At 42.2% G+C, this 19,585-nt stretch overlaps 1 protein-coding gene across 1 annotated transcript in view; it reads left to right on the top strand.

Annotated features, from left to right (window-relative positions):
- The window catches only part of slc41a2b (solute carrier family 41 member 2b), a 68,433-nt gene that overhangs the window by 11,501 nt on the left and 37,347 nt on the right, over positions 1 to 19,585 (top strand). Inside the window, exons 4-6 of the mRNA XM_084330898.1 lie at positions 10,793 to 10,864; positions 11,812 to 11,956; positions 17,112 to 17,258. Of these exons, the coding sequence (XP_084187024.1) occupies positions 10,793 to 10,864; positions 11,812 to 11,956; positions 17,112 to 17,258 (364 nt within the window). The remainder of the gene's footprint in view (positions 1 to 10,792; positions 10,865 to 11,811; positions 11,957 to 17,111; positions 17,259 to 19,585) is intronic.

A 19,585-nucleotide genomic window follows, 5' to 3' on the forward strand; every position in this document is an offset into this window, starting at 1 on the left:
GGTTAAGTCGTGACGTATCGACCTTTCCAATAAATACTTTTTCCGGAACCAAGCTTCTTGTGTTGGCTGAGGCTCTCGTCTTTTCAACATGCTTCAGTGCTGTGTCCCTTGTTGTTTTAATAGATCGGAGTCATTAAAAACTGGGTATGTGCTCCTAGTATCTCCCGCTGTCTGAAGTGGAGCGTTTGGCCCCAGACATGAATATATACGTCACGCATGGCGTCAGACTTAACAACCGAATGAAAGTAGTAGTCTGTACCGTCCGAGTTCATTGTAGTCTCTGTACCGTCCGAGTTCATTGTAGTCGTCTCTGTACCGTCCGAGTTCATTGTAGTCTCTGTACCGTCCGAGTTCATTGACATCTCCAATCTGGCAAAAATTACATTTGACTATTCATTCTAAAAAAAATTATACATTTAAAAAACATAGGTTCGAACCATTCTATTCTATTTTTGTGTATTATGTAATCAAAATAAATGACTTATGATCAACATACACCAGCATACATATAGAATAATGTATTTTCTCTCTCTCTCTCAGTGCAAGGAGTAATTGGTGCTAAATTGAGAATGGGCGAGATCAAATTAATGAGAGTTTACGGTATATATATATAAATTAGTGAGTTTACCTGCCCAGCAGAAATACGCTTGTGCAACAAAGGTTTTCCTCAGATTCCCAGAGGCACCAGCAAGCTTTAAGTTGAATTTATAAGACTAAATAAAATATTTCCCAGTCTCTGATCGGGTTTGTACATCGTGTGTATTATAGAGGAACGCGATGGTCGTCTTAATTTTCAGTGGAAAACCATTGTTGGACTTGATGAAGAGCTTACTCTATTTCTTAAATTCACTCTTGCTAATTTCTCTGAAGTTGCCAACTGCAGCTTTAAATTAACATGCCTGTCGCTCTAAAAGACTTAATTTTTTGGAGAGTGGCACATGCTCCTCTTCCCAAGCTTGTTAACGGCTCCTTAGAGACTCTATAGAAATTCACTGAAAAACATCAAACCCCACACGTCAGACTAACGGAAATGATGGCCCAATGACACACGCTGTGCCAAATAGGAGGCCAATGTTTTGATGTATAGAGACGGAGCGCAAATGGGTCCCTGAGGGGACATTCCATCGCTCTCCATTGATATTGTCTGACAGTGCTTCCTTGTCATTGATCATTTTGCCATTAGCTTGCTAACAGCTGGCTTGCCCCATCATCATTTTAGTTCTAAATGTTACTTACATTTACATTTAGTCATTTAGCTGACGCTTTTATCCAAAGCGACTTACAAGTTCTGTGCGACAAGACAGCAAGAAGGGTATAACTCTATCAGCTGAGTAACAATGTTCATCAAAGTGTTGCGTGTTACAGTGTAGGTTAGTTTATTAGGACAAGTGCATGACAGTAAGGTTAGTTATGGTTAGATTTTTTTTTTTTTTTTATCATTTCAGATAATGGTTGAAGAAGTGAGTCTTTAGTCGACGGCGAAAGATTGGACGGGATTCGGCTGTCCTAACTGGGATGGGTAGTTCATTCCACCATTTTCCTCTCTCCTGTGGTGCGTCTTAACCTGGAGAGGTTGACAGTGTATTGTTTGTCGATATACCTTGCTCTCTGGCAGACACTACTACACTACTCTTTTGACATCGCTTTGGATAAAAGCGTCAGCTAAATGACTAAATGTAAATGTAAATGTAAATGTAGTCTTTTGACATGCTGATTTGTCAGGTTTTTAGCTACAGGCCTTTTGTTAGGTTCCCCCACCTTGGTCTCCTATTACTGTGCCGATTGTTTCCTCGTTGCAGGGTGTGGTTTTCAGAGCGTGAACTCTTATTGTTCTTCCGAGGTACTCGATGTCTTCTAGCTGCTTTATTACCAGCGTTGCGTTCCTCATATCAACATTGGCTGCACGCACGCTAATGATGACGCCACGTGCACGCGCACTCCCGCGCATGCGCATAAATGTTCCCTCGCTTAAGCACAGACTAAAGACGGTGCCTAATTGCCTCTACGAATGGAATGCAACACATTTCATTCACAAGTTCTGTCTGTGAATGTATCTGAGAGAACGTCTTTAACACACCCGACGACCGGCGCTATTGATATGCAAAGTAGCCCAGGTGGGTACTTAAAGCGAGTTGGCGAGTGCAGCGCATTCTTGTGTGCACGCGCTTCTGCTCACAAAACTTTGGCTGCACTGCGTGCAACCCCGTCCCATGAGGAACGCATCACTGTTTATTACAGCAGAGGATACTGTGGGAAGTACATACTCTATAAACCTGTACCTCAAACTGATGCTCCTTGTTGAAAAAAAAAATTAAAAACGCATATACAACGTAGCCGGGCCTTTTTTTTAAAGGGGCACTTCCCTGAAAAAACATGCTGATTTATTGTGCAGAAGATCTCAGACACGTCCAAAAACTCTAAACCATTTTAATTTAGTATAGAAATTAGGGATGGGTACCGAATTAGGTACTTTTAAAGGTACCTACCGAATCACGTCGGTACTACAGAGTACCGATTCACGTGAGATCCGTCTGTGCCAGATTTCGGTACTGTTAAATAATTATTATTATAATTTTTTTTTAAACTTATGTAAATTTTTTGAACTTAACATTTTTTTCACGTCAACGTTCACACGCACAATATACGCTTACCTAGGATTTGACTTGATTCAACAACAAAGCAGTCGGGGCAATGGCAAGCCGAAAACGGTAGAAAGTGTGGTTATTTGAAGTTTGGAATTTTTTTCCACAACTGAGGTAGGTTGATAAAAAATGTTTGAGACTAAAGTACCGAAAAAAGGTACCGTTGGGTACCGGTACCGTATCGGTTCAAATGTGAACGGTACCCATCCCTAATAGTAATAGTAGTAGTGCCAAATTTCCCTCTGGATGATTAAAGTATTTCTATTCTATTCATTCTATTCTAGTCTGACAGTTATTGAGAGTACATGACTTTGAATATGGCCACCAGTCATTGGGAACATTGAATCCATGAAATGTTTATGTTTATTAAAGGATCCCCATTAGAGATGCATGAAAGAACCTCTAGTCTTCCTGGGGTTCTGATGTAGATGAAAAAACAGCAATACCTTCTCTTATAGGGACTGCTACCTTATCATTTCATTGAGCTGTAATTAACACTAGGATTAAAAGAATGTGTGAAACTGTTTTTGGATATGTGTGTGAGATGTGCAAAATAAACAAGTGTTGTTTTTCGGTGAAATGACCCCCCCCCCCCTTTTTTTTTTTATAAAACGACTCCCACCCAGCACTGAACTGATGCTGGGTAGGAGTTGATAATCTGATGCAACCGAATTTTCTCTTTGTTTGATTGTAGCCCCAGGCTCCCTAAAGACAAAGCTGTGTGTTCACAATAAATGTTTTGACATATTTGTGTCAATATGAACAGAGGATCTCGCTGTGGGATAATATTTCACTCCGTCACTGAGTTTCACTGAGCAGTGAACGGGCTCTATAGCAGAAAGAAACCGTGGGCCTTCGTTTGTTGTCGGTTTACCCCTAATCTTGTACTTTCTTGGGAAGGATTAATTAGCTGGTGAATTTGTGTTAGAAGTCATTCAGAAGATATGAATATCCATATTTGACCTTGTAGTTATATTAATGGTGAAAGGCCTACCTTTTTAAAAGTGAGTTCCCATACAATTCCTATGATCTTGGACCGCACAGAGTAGATACAATGGACCTACATGGGCATCGATTTGAATGATTCCGATTCTTAACAGTTCTCGATTCCGTTTCTTTATGGGGCAAGGTAATAATAAACGTTATTTGTTAGCACCTTTCATACAAGAATTGCAGCTATGGCCAAAAAAAAAAAAAAAAAAATCAGTTTTTCACATTAGGATCTAACATCCCAATTAAAATAGACAATAATAAAATGGAGTAAAATAGAATAGTCAGAGTAAAATAGTGCAACAGTGCAGTGCAATAAAATTGTTCTCCATATACTTGGCCTTCCTCACTTTGAGTTTCTTTACAAAGTCCAGTCCTAAATTACTTTATAGGACAGTTGTACGAACTATTAGAGCCAAGCACACTTACGATCTGTGCCCCGGAAATGGTGCTTTTTCCCGTTCCCATGGTAGTCTGGTTAGGGTTGCCTGAGTTTCTTTACAGGACAGGACCGTTTCTGAATTTCTTTACAACAGAATGTTTATTTATTTATTTGAAACCTTTACACAAATCATATTCACAATTTACTTCATACATAACCAGCGCAACACATCAAACACGGTAACGTACACTCATTGATTTATACCATGCAGGCGAAGGTGTTTAGTCATGTTAGTAGTGGATCCTCTCTTGTACAAAATAAGTTTGTCACAGGTTTTGCACTTTTCAGGCATTTCTTTGAACAAAATAAAGTCACACTTTTGAGGGCTGCTTGTTGTGGTCCAGGATGGAGCGCTCTACCCATTCGACTCACACAGGAGGAAACCATGGTGGCCAAAAAAAATAAAAGCATGTTTGTAGGGCTGGGCAATTTATTGATTAATTCGAATTAATGATTTAGGGCGATTAAAAAAAAAAATCGATAATAAAAAAAAAAAGAAAAAACCTTATTTGACAAAGTGATGTTTGGTGAAAGTTAGATTTGCACTTTATTAAATTCATTCGTGTTTGATGATCAAGAGGCACATTGTATTTGTTTTAAGTGAAATTTGGTGAAAAAGCAAGTTATTGCACTATTAATCCCAATAGGGACATTCATTTTTGTTTGATCAAAAGTAACCATATATATATATATATATATATATTATTTTTCAAGTGAAGATTGGTGAAAGTTAGGTTTGCACTTCAATTCCAATAGGGAAATTCATCTTGGTTTGATAATTATTTTGTGTCAAATAAAAACAAAGCCAAATTTCTATCTGTTCATTGACGGATCAATGTAGCTGCAGCCTTAGGCTTCAGTAGGTTAAGTTCAGGACCATCTCTGTTGAACTTGTGCTTCATTACTCTCTAACAAGCACTCAGCTCGTTCTCAAGGGCTCCATCAATGCCTCAGATTTTTGGCCACAACATAAAACGGGAAGCGCTATCTATGATGGGTACAGTACAGAAACTGAGTATGTATCCGGTCGCATCTGTTAGCTGGCAACTTGTGCTGTTGCACTTTCATATCGCAGTTCAACCGCTTGTGGGATGGTGTGGTTTCAACTTTCAATTGCAATTTCAGGGACTTTTCCATGGTTGTGTGATGAGATCATTGTTTCAGTGATCATTTATTGGGCTGCTAAGAATTGTGACTTATTAAAACTATTATTTCTTAATAAAAGAAACACAACGTATTTGATCTTAATTAAAAGCTCATATTTTGAGTGTGAGATCAAGCTGATTTATATAAAAAATAAATAAAAAAGGATGCCAAGAATTCTCTAGTGCACTGTATAATATATATATATATGGTGTGTGTCTGCTGTCACTGTATCCACAAATTCTTTCTCCCTCATATTCATTGTCAATGAGGCACCGCCATCTGGTGGCATCCCATATTACTTGTTTGTTTCTAACTCGGGGAGACTCTTTTGTCAAATCTGGATTTACAGTAAAGTGGTAATTCCCAAGAATCCTTGAGTTTGTTTTTGTTTAAAAGTGTAGTTTATTTTGCACTACACTTACTTGCTTTTCATCTTGAAAAGGCATGGCAACTATTGACTTTGTCGGCTGTTTAAAGAAAAAGAAAAAACCTTATTTGACAAAGTGATGTTTGGTGAAAGTTAGATTTGCACTTTATTAAATTCATTCGTGTTTGATGATCAAGAGGCACATTGTATTTGTTTTAAGTGAAATTTGGTGAAAAAGCAAGTTATTGCACTATTAATCCCAATAGGGACATTCATTTTTGTTTGATCAAAAGTAACCATATATATATATATATATATATATTATTTTTCAAGTGAAGATTGGTGAAAGTTAGGTTTGCACTTCAATTCCAATAGGGAAATTCATCTTGGTTTGATAATTATTTTGTGTCAAATAAAAACAAAGCTTATTTGAATGATTTCCTTGGCGTTTCTAGTTTTTAAGAGAGAAAAAAACGATGTAAATCGGATGTGGTGTGAAAAAATCTGAGATTTTATTTTTAGGCCATATCACCCTGCCCTACATGATGTTTGACATTTTGTGAGTGAGTTTCTCTTAAATGCCAGAAGAAATGATAGAACCTCAAGAACTGATCTCCAGTAATGCAAGGGATTTCCACGTTATGTTACTCAGTTAACATGAATTGATCTCTAGTAATGCAAGGGATTTTCACCAGGTGGCATTCAATTGATAAAAAAAAAAAAAACAGTCAAGATATGAATAAAATATGAATTTTGAAATATGAATCATTTTCAGCAGCCATTACTTCAGTGCAGTAACAACTGTGTTGCCTGATCCTTAAATGAGGTGTTTATCCCAGGCTCTATTTAAACGTTGTCTGTCATGATGTTGACTAGTACAGGCCATCATTTCACTGATTGTGGGCGACAGTGGCTCGGGAGGTAGAACAGTCGTCTGGCAATCCGGAGGTTCCCGGTTTGATTCCCGCTCCTCCCGGGCAGCGTGTCGATGTGTCCTTGAGCAAGACACTTAACCCCTAATTGCTCCCGATGAGCAGGTTGGCACCTTGCATGGTTGCCTCCGCTGTCGGTGAGTGAATGGGTAAAATGTGAGTAACAAATTGTAAAGCGCTTTCAGTGTTTCCCCTAGGATTTTTTTCAGGGGGGGTGGTAGGCCCAAAACGACTAGTGTTGTCGCGGGGTGCGCGTGTCACGGATACGTGGTGTCAACAGTGTCGTCATAGATGCGCGCAGTAAAGTTTAAATATCAACATTATCTGGCCATCCTCAGTAAATATCAAACTGTCCAAAGACCAGAGTTGGGACGGGCACGCGCATCCAGTTCGGGCATACTACCCAGTAGGGGGTGGGAATCGCCAGAGACCTCACGATACGATACTATCGCAATACTTGCGTCACGATACGATAATATCGCGATACGCTGAGTATTGCGAAATTATTATTATTATTATAATTTTTTTTAATCAAATTAAATGTATTACCTTTTTTCAACTGCAAAGTAAAACTTTGTCAACATGTTTTATCTAATAAAATAAAGTTCAGTCTGTTCATCTCACTTCAATAATTTTTATTGCAGAACATGGTATTTTCTCAAGCAGACGGATGTAAACACTGTAATCTGTGTTGCATGTACCTGACAAACTGAACTGTTTGTATTACAGTCATATTCCAACTGAACTGAATGCACACGTGTGTGTGTGTGTGTGTGTGTGTGTGTGCGTGTGTGTGTGTGTGAAATGAACAAAGCACATTTTTTTGTTTTTATGAATAATTAAATATCGATACTTGGCGTCCCTGTATCGATACAGTATCGCCACGCTAAGTATCGTGATACTACTACGTATCGATTTCCCCCCCACCCCTACTACCCAGTTCGTTATTATATTATTTAGCTAGCTCGCCAACGTTACTGTGATTAAAGCTAACCTAAAAAAAAATTATAATTTTTTTATTATAATTTGTTCAGGGGGGGGGGGGGGGGGGGGGGGGGTCCCGTTGCAATGGTAGGGGAAACACTGGCTTTGGATAAAAGCGCTATATAAAAAAGCAACCATTTACCATGATTGCTTTAGTATTGAGCAACTTAACACTGTACTGCAGCAGTGCATACTCTCACCAGGCTCCAATACAAGCCTCCATATGTTCTACTGATGAAATGGTTGCAAACTGTACATCTTATCAAACATGCTATCTTAATTTGCCCAGTTACCAGTGTTTCCTTTTTCTTTCTGTTGGAAGTCCAACATATTTAAATCTCCAGTGGTAATTTCAATGGTAATTTGTTATGGTAATTTCCAAAGATTTTCTTAGTGATTCCAAACTTCTGTTTGTGTGTACCGTAAATCCTCTAATAGTGGAGGGTGTTCAACTAGAGAACAGGCCTCTAATTATGGACGGGGGTTTGATACATACAGACAAATACAGGCCTGCTTCCAATACAAGGTCGCAAAAAAAAGTTTTTTTTTAAATTTTTGTGCTGTGATATAGAATGAGATAAACTCTTGCCAATGCAAATTAAGTGCTGCCTCTCTCTACCGTTCCCTACTCTCACTTTGTTGGCGTTAGCGTTAGCTAACATTAGCTAACGTTGTCATAGCTAGATCTGTGGTGTCGGCTGGATGACGTTGGCTTTGTTTTGCAAACGTTAGTTAATGTTCGCTATCTATATGGCGTTGGCAGGCGGGGCTGGCGTTGTCCAGTTGACTATTACATATCATGATGGCTATGATAGCGTTAGCTAAAGCTACTGCATGTTATCAACTCGATTCGACTCGGGTAGAGTCGAACCACACGCTAAATTGTCCATGCGGACCCCGCAACCTATGGACAGTTCCAACTTCAGTGTGTGGATTACGTTAATCCACCACAGTTTCACAATTACAATTGGCCAGTTTGTGAAATGAAGGCCTGCCTCTTATATAAGCCTCTCTCTAATAAAGGCCTGGTGCTCTTTGCAGCTGAGGTAAATACAAGACCCGTCCAATATTAGTATATACTGTATAATACACATGCATACATTGATCTGTTGTGTCTGTCTGTCCAGTGTCTGTTTTTAATGAACTCATTTTCAGTGAGGAGTATCCGCTTGTTGGGACGGGGTTAGTGCGGGGTCCGTCTCCGTCTGTTTGGAGAGGGAGAACTTTTGGAACTGACTGATATGTTACCAAAGCTGTTATTTCTGCAAAGGCGTGATTACGATGGGTTCTAATTTTAAAATGTTAAAAGACGGTAGTACCTTCCATCAAATTTCTATCTGTTCATTGACGGATCAATGTAGCTGCAGCCTTAGGCTTCAGTAGGTTAAGTTCAGGACCATCTCTGTTGAACTTGTGCTTCATTACTCTCTAACAAGCACTCAGCTCGTTCTCAAGGGCTCCATCAATGCCTCAGATTTTTGGCCACAACATAAAACGGGAAGCGCTATCTATGATGGGTACAGTACAGAAACTGAGTATGTATCCGGTCGCATCTGTTAGCTGGCAACTTGTGCTGTTGCACTTTCATATCGCAGTTCAACCGCTTGTGGGATGGTGTGGTTTCAACTTTCAATTGCAATTTCAGGGACTTTTCCATGGTTGTGTGATGAGATCATTGTTTCAGTGATCATTTATTGGGCTGCTAAGAATTGTGACTTATTAAAACTATTATTTCTTAATAAAAGAAACACAACGTATTTGATCTTAATTAAAAGCTCATATTTTGAGTGTGAGATCAAGCTGATTTATATAAAAAATAAATAAAAAAGGATGCCAAGAATTCTCTAGTGCACTGTATAATATATATATATATGGTGTGTGTCTGCTGTCACTGTATCCACAAATTCTTTCTCCCTCATATTCATTGTCAATGAGGCACCGCCATCTGGTGGCATCCCATATTACTTGTTTGTTTCTAACTCGGGGAGACTCTTTTGTCAAATCTGGATTTACAGTAAAGTGGTAATTCCCAAGAATCCTTGAGTTTGTTTTTGTTTAAAAGTGTAGTTTATTTTGCACTACACTTACTTGCTTTTCATCTTGAAAAGGCATGGCAACTATTGACTTTGTCGGCTGTTTATTCCAAACAAACTGCTGTTGCTGCTGGTGACTTAAGAGTAAGACACTTCACTTCCTGTGCACGGGATGGTTTTCCCGGGAATGTCCTTCCAGACGCCGGTGTTTAGAATGGCACATGTATATAAACATGTGTGAACTGGGTATTGGTGGAATCTACTGCGTTACATCATTGGAAATGAAAAAAATATATACCGGTATATCTAACCCTAACTAACCTAACTAACCTTACTGTCATGCACTTGTCCTAATATACTAACCTACACTGTAACACGCAACACTTTGATGAACATTGTTACTCAGCTGATAAGAGTTGTGCCCTTCCTGATGACTTGTCGTAAAGAACTTGTAAGTCGCTTTGGATAAAAGCATCAGCTAAATGACTAAATGTAAATGTTGACCGAATATCGAACGAAAATATGTTTATATGAACATTTTAGAGATTTACTTTTAAAGGGCACTTCACCAAAAAACAATGCTGATTTATTTTACACATAATCTCACACACCAAAAACTCTTAATTGTTGCTATATTCAGCTCCATGAAATTATGTAGATGGTAAAATAGCAATGTCTTGTCTTAGCAATGCTACCTATCATGTCATTGAGCTATAATTAACACAACACAAGGGGTCCATGGTTTACAAATAGCCCATCCACACCAATGCACCAACCTGTAATAATGGATTGGATTTATATAGCGCTCTTGCTCTTCATGACACCCCAGTGACCCCAGAGCGCTTACAGAGTCCATTATTCGTTCATACACAGTCATACCGGTGGTGGTAAGCTACAATTGCAGCCAGAGCTGCCCTGAGGCAGACTCACGGAAGCGTGGCGAATAATCATCGCCTACGGCCCCTCCGACCACCACCAACATTCATTCACATGCATACACATTCATACGAGGCAAGTAGGTTAAGTGTCTTGCCCAAGGACACAACGGCAGTGGGATGGACATGGGCTTGAGCGGGATTCGAACCACCAACCCTTCGATCATTGGACGACCCACTCTACCCCTGAGCCACGCCGCCCCACAACCTGTGGATGCGGTGCCCCCGTTTACATGAGAATGAGCCCTAACGGTGTACTGTTGGTTTGTAGAGAGAAAGTGTGAGTGCTCTCACTGACTGACGTCTCTTCCCGACACACAGGTGAACGTGGGTAAGATGGATTCTCCCATCGAGAAGTGGAATCTTATCATCGGGAACTTGGCATTGAAGCAGGTAATCATTCTCTCTTTGTTACTGGCACTCCACTTGGCGATAGACGGATACAGTCGGGTCCATAAATATTGGGACATTGACATTGACACAATGATCACAATTCTGTCTCTGTACACCACCACAATGTACTTGCACTTGAAACAATCGAGATGTGCTTTAAGTGCAGACTTTCAGCTTTCATTTGAGGATATCCAAATCGGGTGAACAATGTAGGAATTTCAACAGTTTCTACACGTGTGCACCCCCCCCCCCTCTTTTTTTTAAAGGGACCAAAAGTAATTGGACAAACTAACAATGCATGAATAAAATTGAACTTTTATTACTTGGTTGCAAATCCTTTTGAAGTCGATGACAGTCTGAATAACTGCACTGTTCTGAATCATTTGGCTGAATATGAGCAGATGATATTGCCCGAAACACTTGAGAATTCATCCTGCTGACCAATCGCATTAAAACGTTGGATCACGTGAAAACGTTAATCACAAATATAGGTGAGGGGCACTTAGGCAAATGTAAACCACACCTGGAAGTTTCCATGTGATTTGGTGCTGCTGTGTTTGCCACCCTGTCACGATCGAACACAGAATGTGGTCCGTGTGAATCTCGTGGAAAAGTGTGTGACTGTGTTGATATTTTACTAAATGTAAGTTTTCTGAACCGTCAAAGGGATTTGATACTATATGACAACAAGAACTGACCCCAAGTCGTAGCAATTTTCTTATTTAATTAGTTCACACGGAGCGTGTGACAAATTGGAACGCTGCTCATGTGAATCCCCGCCAACAAATGACACGGAGCGTTCTATGGCTGTATATGGAACACATGCAATGTATGGAATATCGGCCACTCTAGGACTAGTATACTAACCTCCCCCCTCCCCGATCTGCCTCACTTCTTTTCTCTCTCTTTCTCTCTCGTTCTTTCTTCCCCCTCTTCTGTATGTTCAGGTGCAGGCTACAGTAGTGGGCTTCCTGGCGGCGGTAGCGGCCGTGGTCCTGGGTTGGATCCCAGAGGGGAAGTTTCAGATGAGCCACGCGGTGCTCCTGTGCTCCAGCAGCGTGGCCACAGCCTTCATCGCCTCCCTGCTGCAGGGTAGGAACACAAACGCACACGGGAAGAGAGAGGAGCATTTTACATTTTTTATTTGAACTATTATTAAAAAAGGGTGCAGATACAATAGATGCAAGTAGATGCATTTCATCAAATAACAATTTCTTAATTTCATCCAAATTTTGACTTACATGAAATCATATTTCTACACTCCAGTCAGTACCCCCAACCCATCACCCCTGCTCCCCAATTCCACGCCATCCTGAATAATCCCCCAGGCTCACATGAATAACAAAATACTAAAAAATAAAAGAAAATAAAAAGACAATTGAGGGTCGGTAGAACTATACCAAGAGAGAACGCTGGTCGTGCTCACCAATTTCCCTAGCTGGACGAGTTAACGCTCTGAAAATGACAGTATTACCAAGATTCCTATGTTTATTTCAAGCGCTTCCAGTCTGGCTCCCGAAACAATTCTTTGTTAAATTAGAGAAATACATTTCAACTTTTATTTGGAACAAAACAACCCCCCGACTGAAGAAGATCTATCTGCAAAGACCTAAATCTGAAGGGGGGTTGGGTCTTCCTAACTTTCTCTATTATTACTGGGCAGCAAATGTCTCCAAATTGGCATATTGGGTGGCTACTAGGGATGGGTACCGAATTCGGTACTTTTGAGGTACCGAACCGAAACACGTCGGTACTACCGAGTAGCGATTCAAGTGAGATACCGATTTCTTTTTCTTTTTATATTTTTTTAAACTATTATTTTTTTTTACCTTTTTTTTCTTTTCATGTCAACGTTCACACGCACAATATATGCTTACCTAGGATTTGACTTGATTCAACAACAAAGCAGTCGGAGCAATGGCAAGCCAAAAACTGTCGAAATTGTAGTTATTTGAAGTTTGGATTTTTTTTTTTTACGACTGAAATAAAATTTCTTGAGACTAAAGTACAGAAAAAAGGTACCGTTGGGTACCGGTATCGATTCACAGGTACCGGTACCGTATCGGTTCAAATGTGAAAGGTACCCATCCCTAGTGGCAACACTCACAGATAGAGAGGGGCCTATGTAGGCAACAATGGAGCTTGCCTCACATCCATCAATTTCCCCAATTTCCATTTTATCTGCTTCATTGCCAACATGCACGAATGCTAAAATGTTTTCTAACCCAGTAGTACTGAATTCCATCAAAATCTGGATACAATTTCGTAAACATTTCAATCTGAGTCAGATGAGTGGTCTGTCTCCCCTGTCCCTTAACCCTCTTTTCACACCCTCACAAATGGATGCTACTTTTGCTGGTTGGCATCGACTCGGACTGGTCTTCTTTGAAGATCTATTTGATGACAATGCATTCATGACATTTGAACTTATACGCAAGGAGCGCAACATACCACAATCGCACTTTTTCAGGTATCTACAAGCTCGCAGCTTATACCTACCCTAAACCCCCAAATAAGGATTCTGCATACGAAATATTCAATTTGAATGTGTTCAACAGGGGCTTAATCTCCAGAACATATGATATTATCCAAAACATTGACCCACCAACGAGCACTAAAACGCGGGACGCATGGGAACGCGACATGGGAATGGTTTTCCCTGAGGGTATATGGGAAGATTGCATCTCCGCTATACATACGTCCTCCATTTGTATTAGACAAAAAAAAAGAACTATACCAAGAGAGGCGCACTCTTGGCTTATATCTCCAAACGGGTCCACCTCCAGATGTATTTTAAACCCTTAAAATGTTTCTATATTTTCTTGCCAATTTGTTCAAAAACCTTAGCATCACCTTTGCCCTCATTGACGATGCAAGGCTCTAGGAATAATGCAAATTGGCAACTGTGACGTCGATTGTAATCCAGGGGACGAGGGAGTAACACTTTTAAATGACCTGGAGAAGAAGGAAGGAGGACGACGGACGGACAAAAACACGTGGAATTTTTTAGGATAGAAATGATGAACCGATTGATAAAGGCCACCAGAGAAAGAGGAATCAATCAAATATAGAAACGGAATAACAATTAAACCTCCAAATGAATAGAGACGACGATGTTGGACACAACGTTAGCGACCACACTCTCTACAATAGATGGTGGAAGACTTTACAGAAGAGAGTTTACACAAAGAACTCGAGCATATAATGGGGTTCAACAACCCACACGCAGAGATCTGCTCAATGGCCCACTGGCACGGTCCGCATGCTTCCCCAGGTTCTGATCCACAAAGCCCTGATGAGTCCAGTGACCCCCCCCTGTGTGCTCAATCACCAACTGTGATGGTAAGGGGGGACGGTACCTGGGGAGAGACACAGGGGGGAAACAACCAAATACACAATACACACAAACTACTAAGGGCGGCTGGGTAGCGCAGTGGACTAAGCACTCGCCTACCACCGCAGAGACTCTGGGTTCGAATCCAGCTGTCAGCGGTACCTCCGGCTTGGTCAGTCGTCCATACTGACACAATTGACAGTGTTAGCGGGTGGGAAGCCGGCGGGGTGTGTGTCCTGGTCGTTGTAAACTGTGGTTCCTACTGGTCGGTCGGTCGGGGCGCCTGTTCAGCAGGAAGGGGATCGGGGGGGAAATAACGTCAACCTCCGCACGTGTTACGTTCCCCCAGTGAGAGTCCTCGCTGTCAGGTGAAAAGAAGCGGCTGGCTGACTCCACATGTATCGGAGGAGGCATGTGGTAGTTCTATACCCTCCCTAGACCAACAGTGGGGCAATGCGAGCAACGTCCAGGAAGGGAATTGGCATAACGACTAAATTGGGATCGGAGCAAAAATACAGAAAAAGTGAATTTAAAAAATAAAAAATACACACAAACTACCGCCCTTACGGCAACAAGCACCCATTGGTATTTACCAGGAATTCCAAGTCAACGGCTTATTATCAACGTTTTGTGTAGCTGAAGCTAAAGGTGTCAAGTTACCACATATTGGACCATGATAGTGTTGCACGGTATATCAAAACGTAGGTAATTCTTTGATACTTTTTTTTTTATCCACTTTTTCTCCTGTTTTTCTGTATTTTCCTCCCATCCCAAATTTAGTCGTTATGCCAATTCCCCCCTCCCCTTCCTGGTGGTTGCGCGCATGTGCCCCCCACTGGTCGGTCTAGGGAGCCCTGAAGTCTATCGCATGCTTCCTCCGATACATAGGAGACAGCCAGCAGCCTCTTTTCACCTGGCAGCGAGGACTCTCACTGGGGAAGTGTAACGCGTGGGAGGCTCACACTACCTTCACCATCTCCCTCCCTCGCTGTGCAGGCGCCCCGACCGACCTGTAGGAGTCGCTGTTTACAACGACCAGAATACCACCCACCGGCTTCTCTCCCGCTGACGCCGCCAATTGTGTCAGTATGGATGACCGGCCAAGCCGGAGGCACCGCTGACAGCCGGATTCGATACCAGTGTCTCTGCGGTGGTAGACAGACGCTTAGTCCGCTGTGCTACCCAGCCGCGCCAATTTTTTTTATACTTTGTTGCTAAAAAACGGGTTGGTATTATAATGTTCCAATGTTCAGTACCTCAGAAATGACACCACACCCTGAACTAATTAACAGAAGAGGCTGCTGAAGTATACTGCGGGACACACGCACGCACACGCACACGCACACACACACACACAGAGGGGTGGAGAGAGAGAGATTTTTTGCAACGCTTTGCTCTCTAGTAATAATTTATGATTTAACCAGCTATGATTCCTGCACAAGGCAGCAACAGTGCTTCAGAGACGGGCAGAGATGAAAGGAGTCGGCAGAGAGAGAGGGGCGAGCGACTGCGCTCGTCTCAATTCTTCCATGTTATCAAGACGAGACTGTTAGGATCTCTGCTTTAACAATACTGTATATTTGCACATCTTGTATGTCACAAATGTAACCGTACTTACTGTATATCTGTATGTCATGATGTATATCTGTATATGTCGTGTATGTCATAAATGTCATTGTGAATTGAAAATGGGGGACCCTGATGTAAACGAGACGAAAGTCTTTCTCTGGTCTGCATCCCCTTAACAATTGTGTGTATTGAGCCGTACCATTCTGCAATCTGTTAATAAAGTTTTCAATCAATCAATCAATCAATCAATCAAGACACCTTGTCTGTACGCAGCCTAATACTGTTATTCGCACTCAAGTAATGCAGAACAAATGGTGCTCGGCATTGACTCATAAAGGAAACATAATTCTGCCTATAATACCTGTGGCAACCTTCCCTCCCCTCCTCCCAGTGCACGGACAGCCCTCCCTCTGTGTCCTGGTGTCCCAGCCCGTCCAGCGGTGGCGTAGGTTTAGGAATGGGAATGTGGTTATGGTTGTTGCTTTGTTGTTACTGTATTTTGTATCTCTTTTATTGTCATGTTAACTTGTACTGCTTTTATGTCTACCTGCCTAGGGACTGCAGATAGGAAAATGGCTAATTATAGCTATATCTGGTGCAGTGCATCTTTTAGTGCATTAATTGAGATAAATGTCTTTTGTATGTCAAATAAACATAAAACCAAATTTGATATCAAAGTGAAAATGTTGGTATCGTGAAAACACTGAAGCTCTCCCCCTCTAGGGGAAGAATGTGAGAAAGGTGCTCTGTTGATGAGTTCTGCACAAATAACAGACCTACAGATGTAGGGTGAAACGGGAGAGAGAGCAGGGGAAGACATTCGGCAAATGACGGCGAGTCCGGGAATCGAACTCTGAGTCAACCAGGTCCGTGACGCAGCACGGTATTCCGCGACGCAGCGCGGTACATGGTGTGCTACTGGAGCACCCCTACGTTAACGTTACTTGAGGATTCACTCGACGTTTGCAGCGGTCGTTTCATATAGTGTTTAATTGTACCGAGTTTTTCTCCACTTGCTCACGGACCTTGCCATTATAGTTTGGGCATTTCAATTTGGCTAAGGAGGCTGAGAGGAGACTTGCTTTAGCGCAGCAACGGGCTAACGTTAGCCATTTTAAGATAAATGAATATACCGTGATATATACCGTTACCGTCTCTATGCTTCAAATTATACCGTGATATACATTTTTAGACCCTACCGTCCAGCCCTACAGGGGATCTTTAAAATGGGTGGTATATTCCTCATGACAGTTTAGGCTAGTGCCGCTTTCCGATGGTGCCAATGAGCTGAATGTTACGGGTGTAACCCTCCCTCCCTCCCCTCTCGCCCCTCGCCCTGCCCAGGTGTCCTCATGGTGGGCGTGATCGTGGGTTCCAAGAAGACGGGCATCAACCCGGACAATGTGGCCACGCCCATCGCCGCCAGTTTCGGTGACCTGATCACCTTGGCCATCCTGGCCTGGATCAGCCAGGGTCTCTACAACTGTCTGGGTGAGAGAACGGTCACTTCTTTTGGGGTCCTCCTAATGTGTATCTGTTTGGGGCTCCTAATGTGTATCCGTTTGGGGCTCCTAATGTGTATCCGTTTGGGGCTCCTAATGTGCAGCTTGGCGGTTCCAATGTGCATCAGCCTGGGGCTCCTAATGTGCAGCTTGGCGGTTCTAATGTGCATCAGCCGGGGGGTCCTAATTCTGAGATTGGGCGTAGTTTACTTTAAACCAGCTTTTTCTTTGATGGTGTGACGAGCCAAATTTCTGGAACGCATGCATCCCTTTGACATAAACCGGCGTGAACTCCTGACATAGTATTATTTTTAGGGATGTCCGATATTATCGGCCGATATTGGCATAAAAATGTGATATCGGAAAATATCTATTGGTTTAAAAAAATAAAAATAAAGAACATGTTTACATTTTTATTTTTTACATTTCTATAACCTTTATTTACCCAGGCAAGTAAGAACAAATTCTGATTAAATTTATTGTCAAAAGTATGCATAATGTTGTGTTAATTCCACAACAAGAGACATGTAATGTTAATTACCTGAAATTATTTCGTTTGGGGGGGGGGGGGGGGGGGGGGGGGGACCCTGCATATATCGGTATCGGTTGATATCGGTATCGGAAATGAAGAGTTGGACTATATCGGTATCTGTAAAAAAAGCCAATATCGAGCATCCCTAATTATTTATATTGTTACCATCCTGTAGTGTTCTGCTAGCAACATCCTGACCTGGGTGATACTCTCTCTCCACCACTGGAGGTCACCCTTGCTCCATCCATCTGGATGCAGCGGAACAGACCATCTCTTTATACTTTTGCTCTATATTCCACATGTTTAATTCATGTCACACACACACCCACACCCAATAATACTGCTGCTACCTTGCATTACCTTGTTTCCTGAGGAATGTATAGCTGTGCTTAACCTTGTCTAGTCTGATTCTATGAAATAAGCAGTTATCGGTAGCAGACACCAAAAAAGGGGAAAGGAACAAGTTTAGTGCAGTGAGCAAATTTGATGAAAACACATTTCTGCTGTCTGGCCGTATGCAACACACAGGACATCACAGAGTCATGCAGAAGGCTGTCTGACTAGGCTGTAGCACACACACACACACACACACCTACACACACACACCTACACACACACACCTACACACACACACACACACACACACCTACACACACACACACACACACACACACACACACACACACACACACCTACACACACACACACCTACACACACACACACACACACACACACACACACGTCACACACACACACACACACACACACACACACACACACACACACACATACACAGGACAGTGGCTCTGTTGTTCCCTGAGGTTCCAACCGTGTCATCTGCGGTTTTCTGCCTAATTGGAGCTAATGGCCGGAGGGTTACCTCACATCGATTATGGACACAGATAGACAAGGGATTTTCACAATAACCCCCAAAGACACAGTTTCCACCGAAAACATGTTTTTTTTTTTTTTTTTTTTTTTAATGATCTTTTCTCCCCTCCATTTTCCTCAGATTTTTCTCTCATCCCAATGTTAGTCGTATGCCAATTCCCAGTCCCATTCCTGGTCGCTGCGCACCCCCCACAGTCAGATCATCTGGGAGAGTGGAGGCTACCACGTGCTTCCTCCGACACACGTCCAGCCAATCACCGCTTCTTTTCACCTGGCAGCGCGGATTCTTATCGAGGGGGCGTAGCGTGTGGAAGGATCACACTATCCCCCTCAGGTCCTATCCGCGCTTAGCAGGCGCTCCGACCGAACTGTAGGAGTCGCTGTTTACAACGACCCGGACCCACCCCGCCAGCTTCTCCCACCCTCTAATACCGCCAATTGTATTAGTGTGAACGGCCAGCCAAGCTGGTGACAACCCCGGAGCTGTGAGCTGGATTCGAACAGGCGAACAGGCGAATCCAGCTCACAGCTCCGGGGTTGGTGACTAACGTAATCTCCGCTACGCCACCTAACCGCCTACGTATTTTTCTTTTTGTAAGAACACACTCTGGTTGATTTGACATTACTCTAGGACTGGGTTGAGGTGAGAGACTCTACTGTAGGACTGGGTTGAGGTGAGAGACTCTACTCTGGGACTGGGTTGAGGAGAGAGACTCTACTATAGGACTGGGTTGAGGTGAGAGACTCTACTCTAGGACTGGGTTGAGGTGAGAGACTACTATAGGACCGGGTTGAGGTGAGAGACTCTACTATAGGACTGGGTTGAGGTGAGAGACTCTACTATAGGACTGGGTTGAGGAGGTGAGAGACTCTACTATAGGACTGGGTTGAG

The sequence above is a fragment of the Notolepis coatsorum genome (assembly GCF_963971535.1).
Source record: "Notolepis coatsorum genome assembly, chromosome: 15".
Taxonomy (NCBI): Eukaryota; Metazoa; Chordata; class Actinopteri; order Aulopiformes; family Paralepididae; genus Notolepis; species Notolepis coatsorum.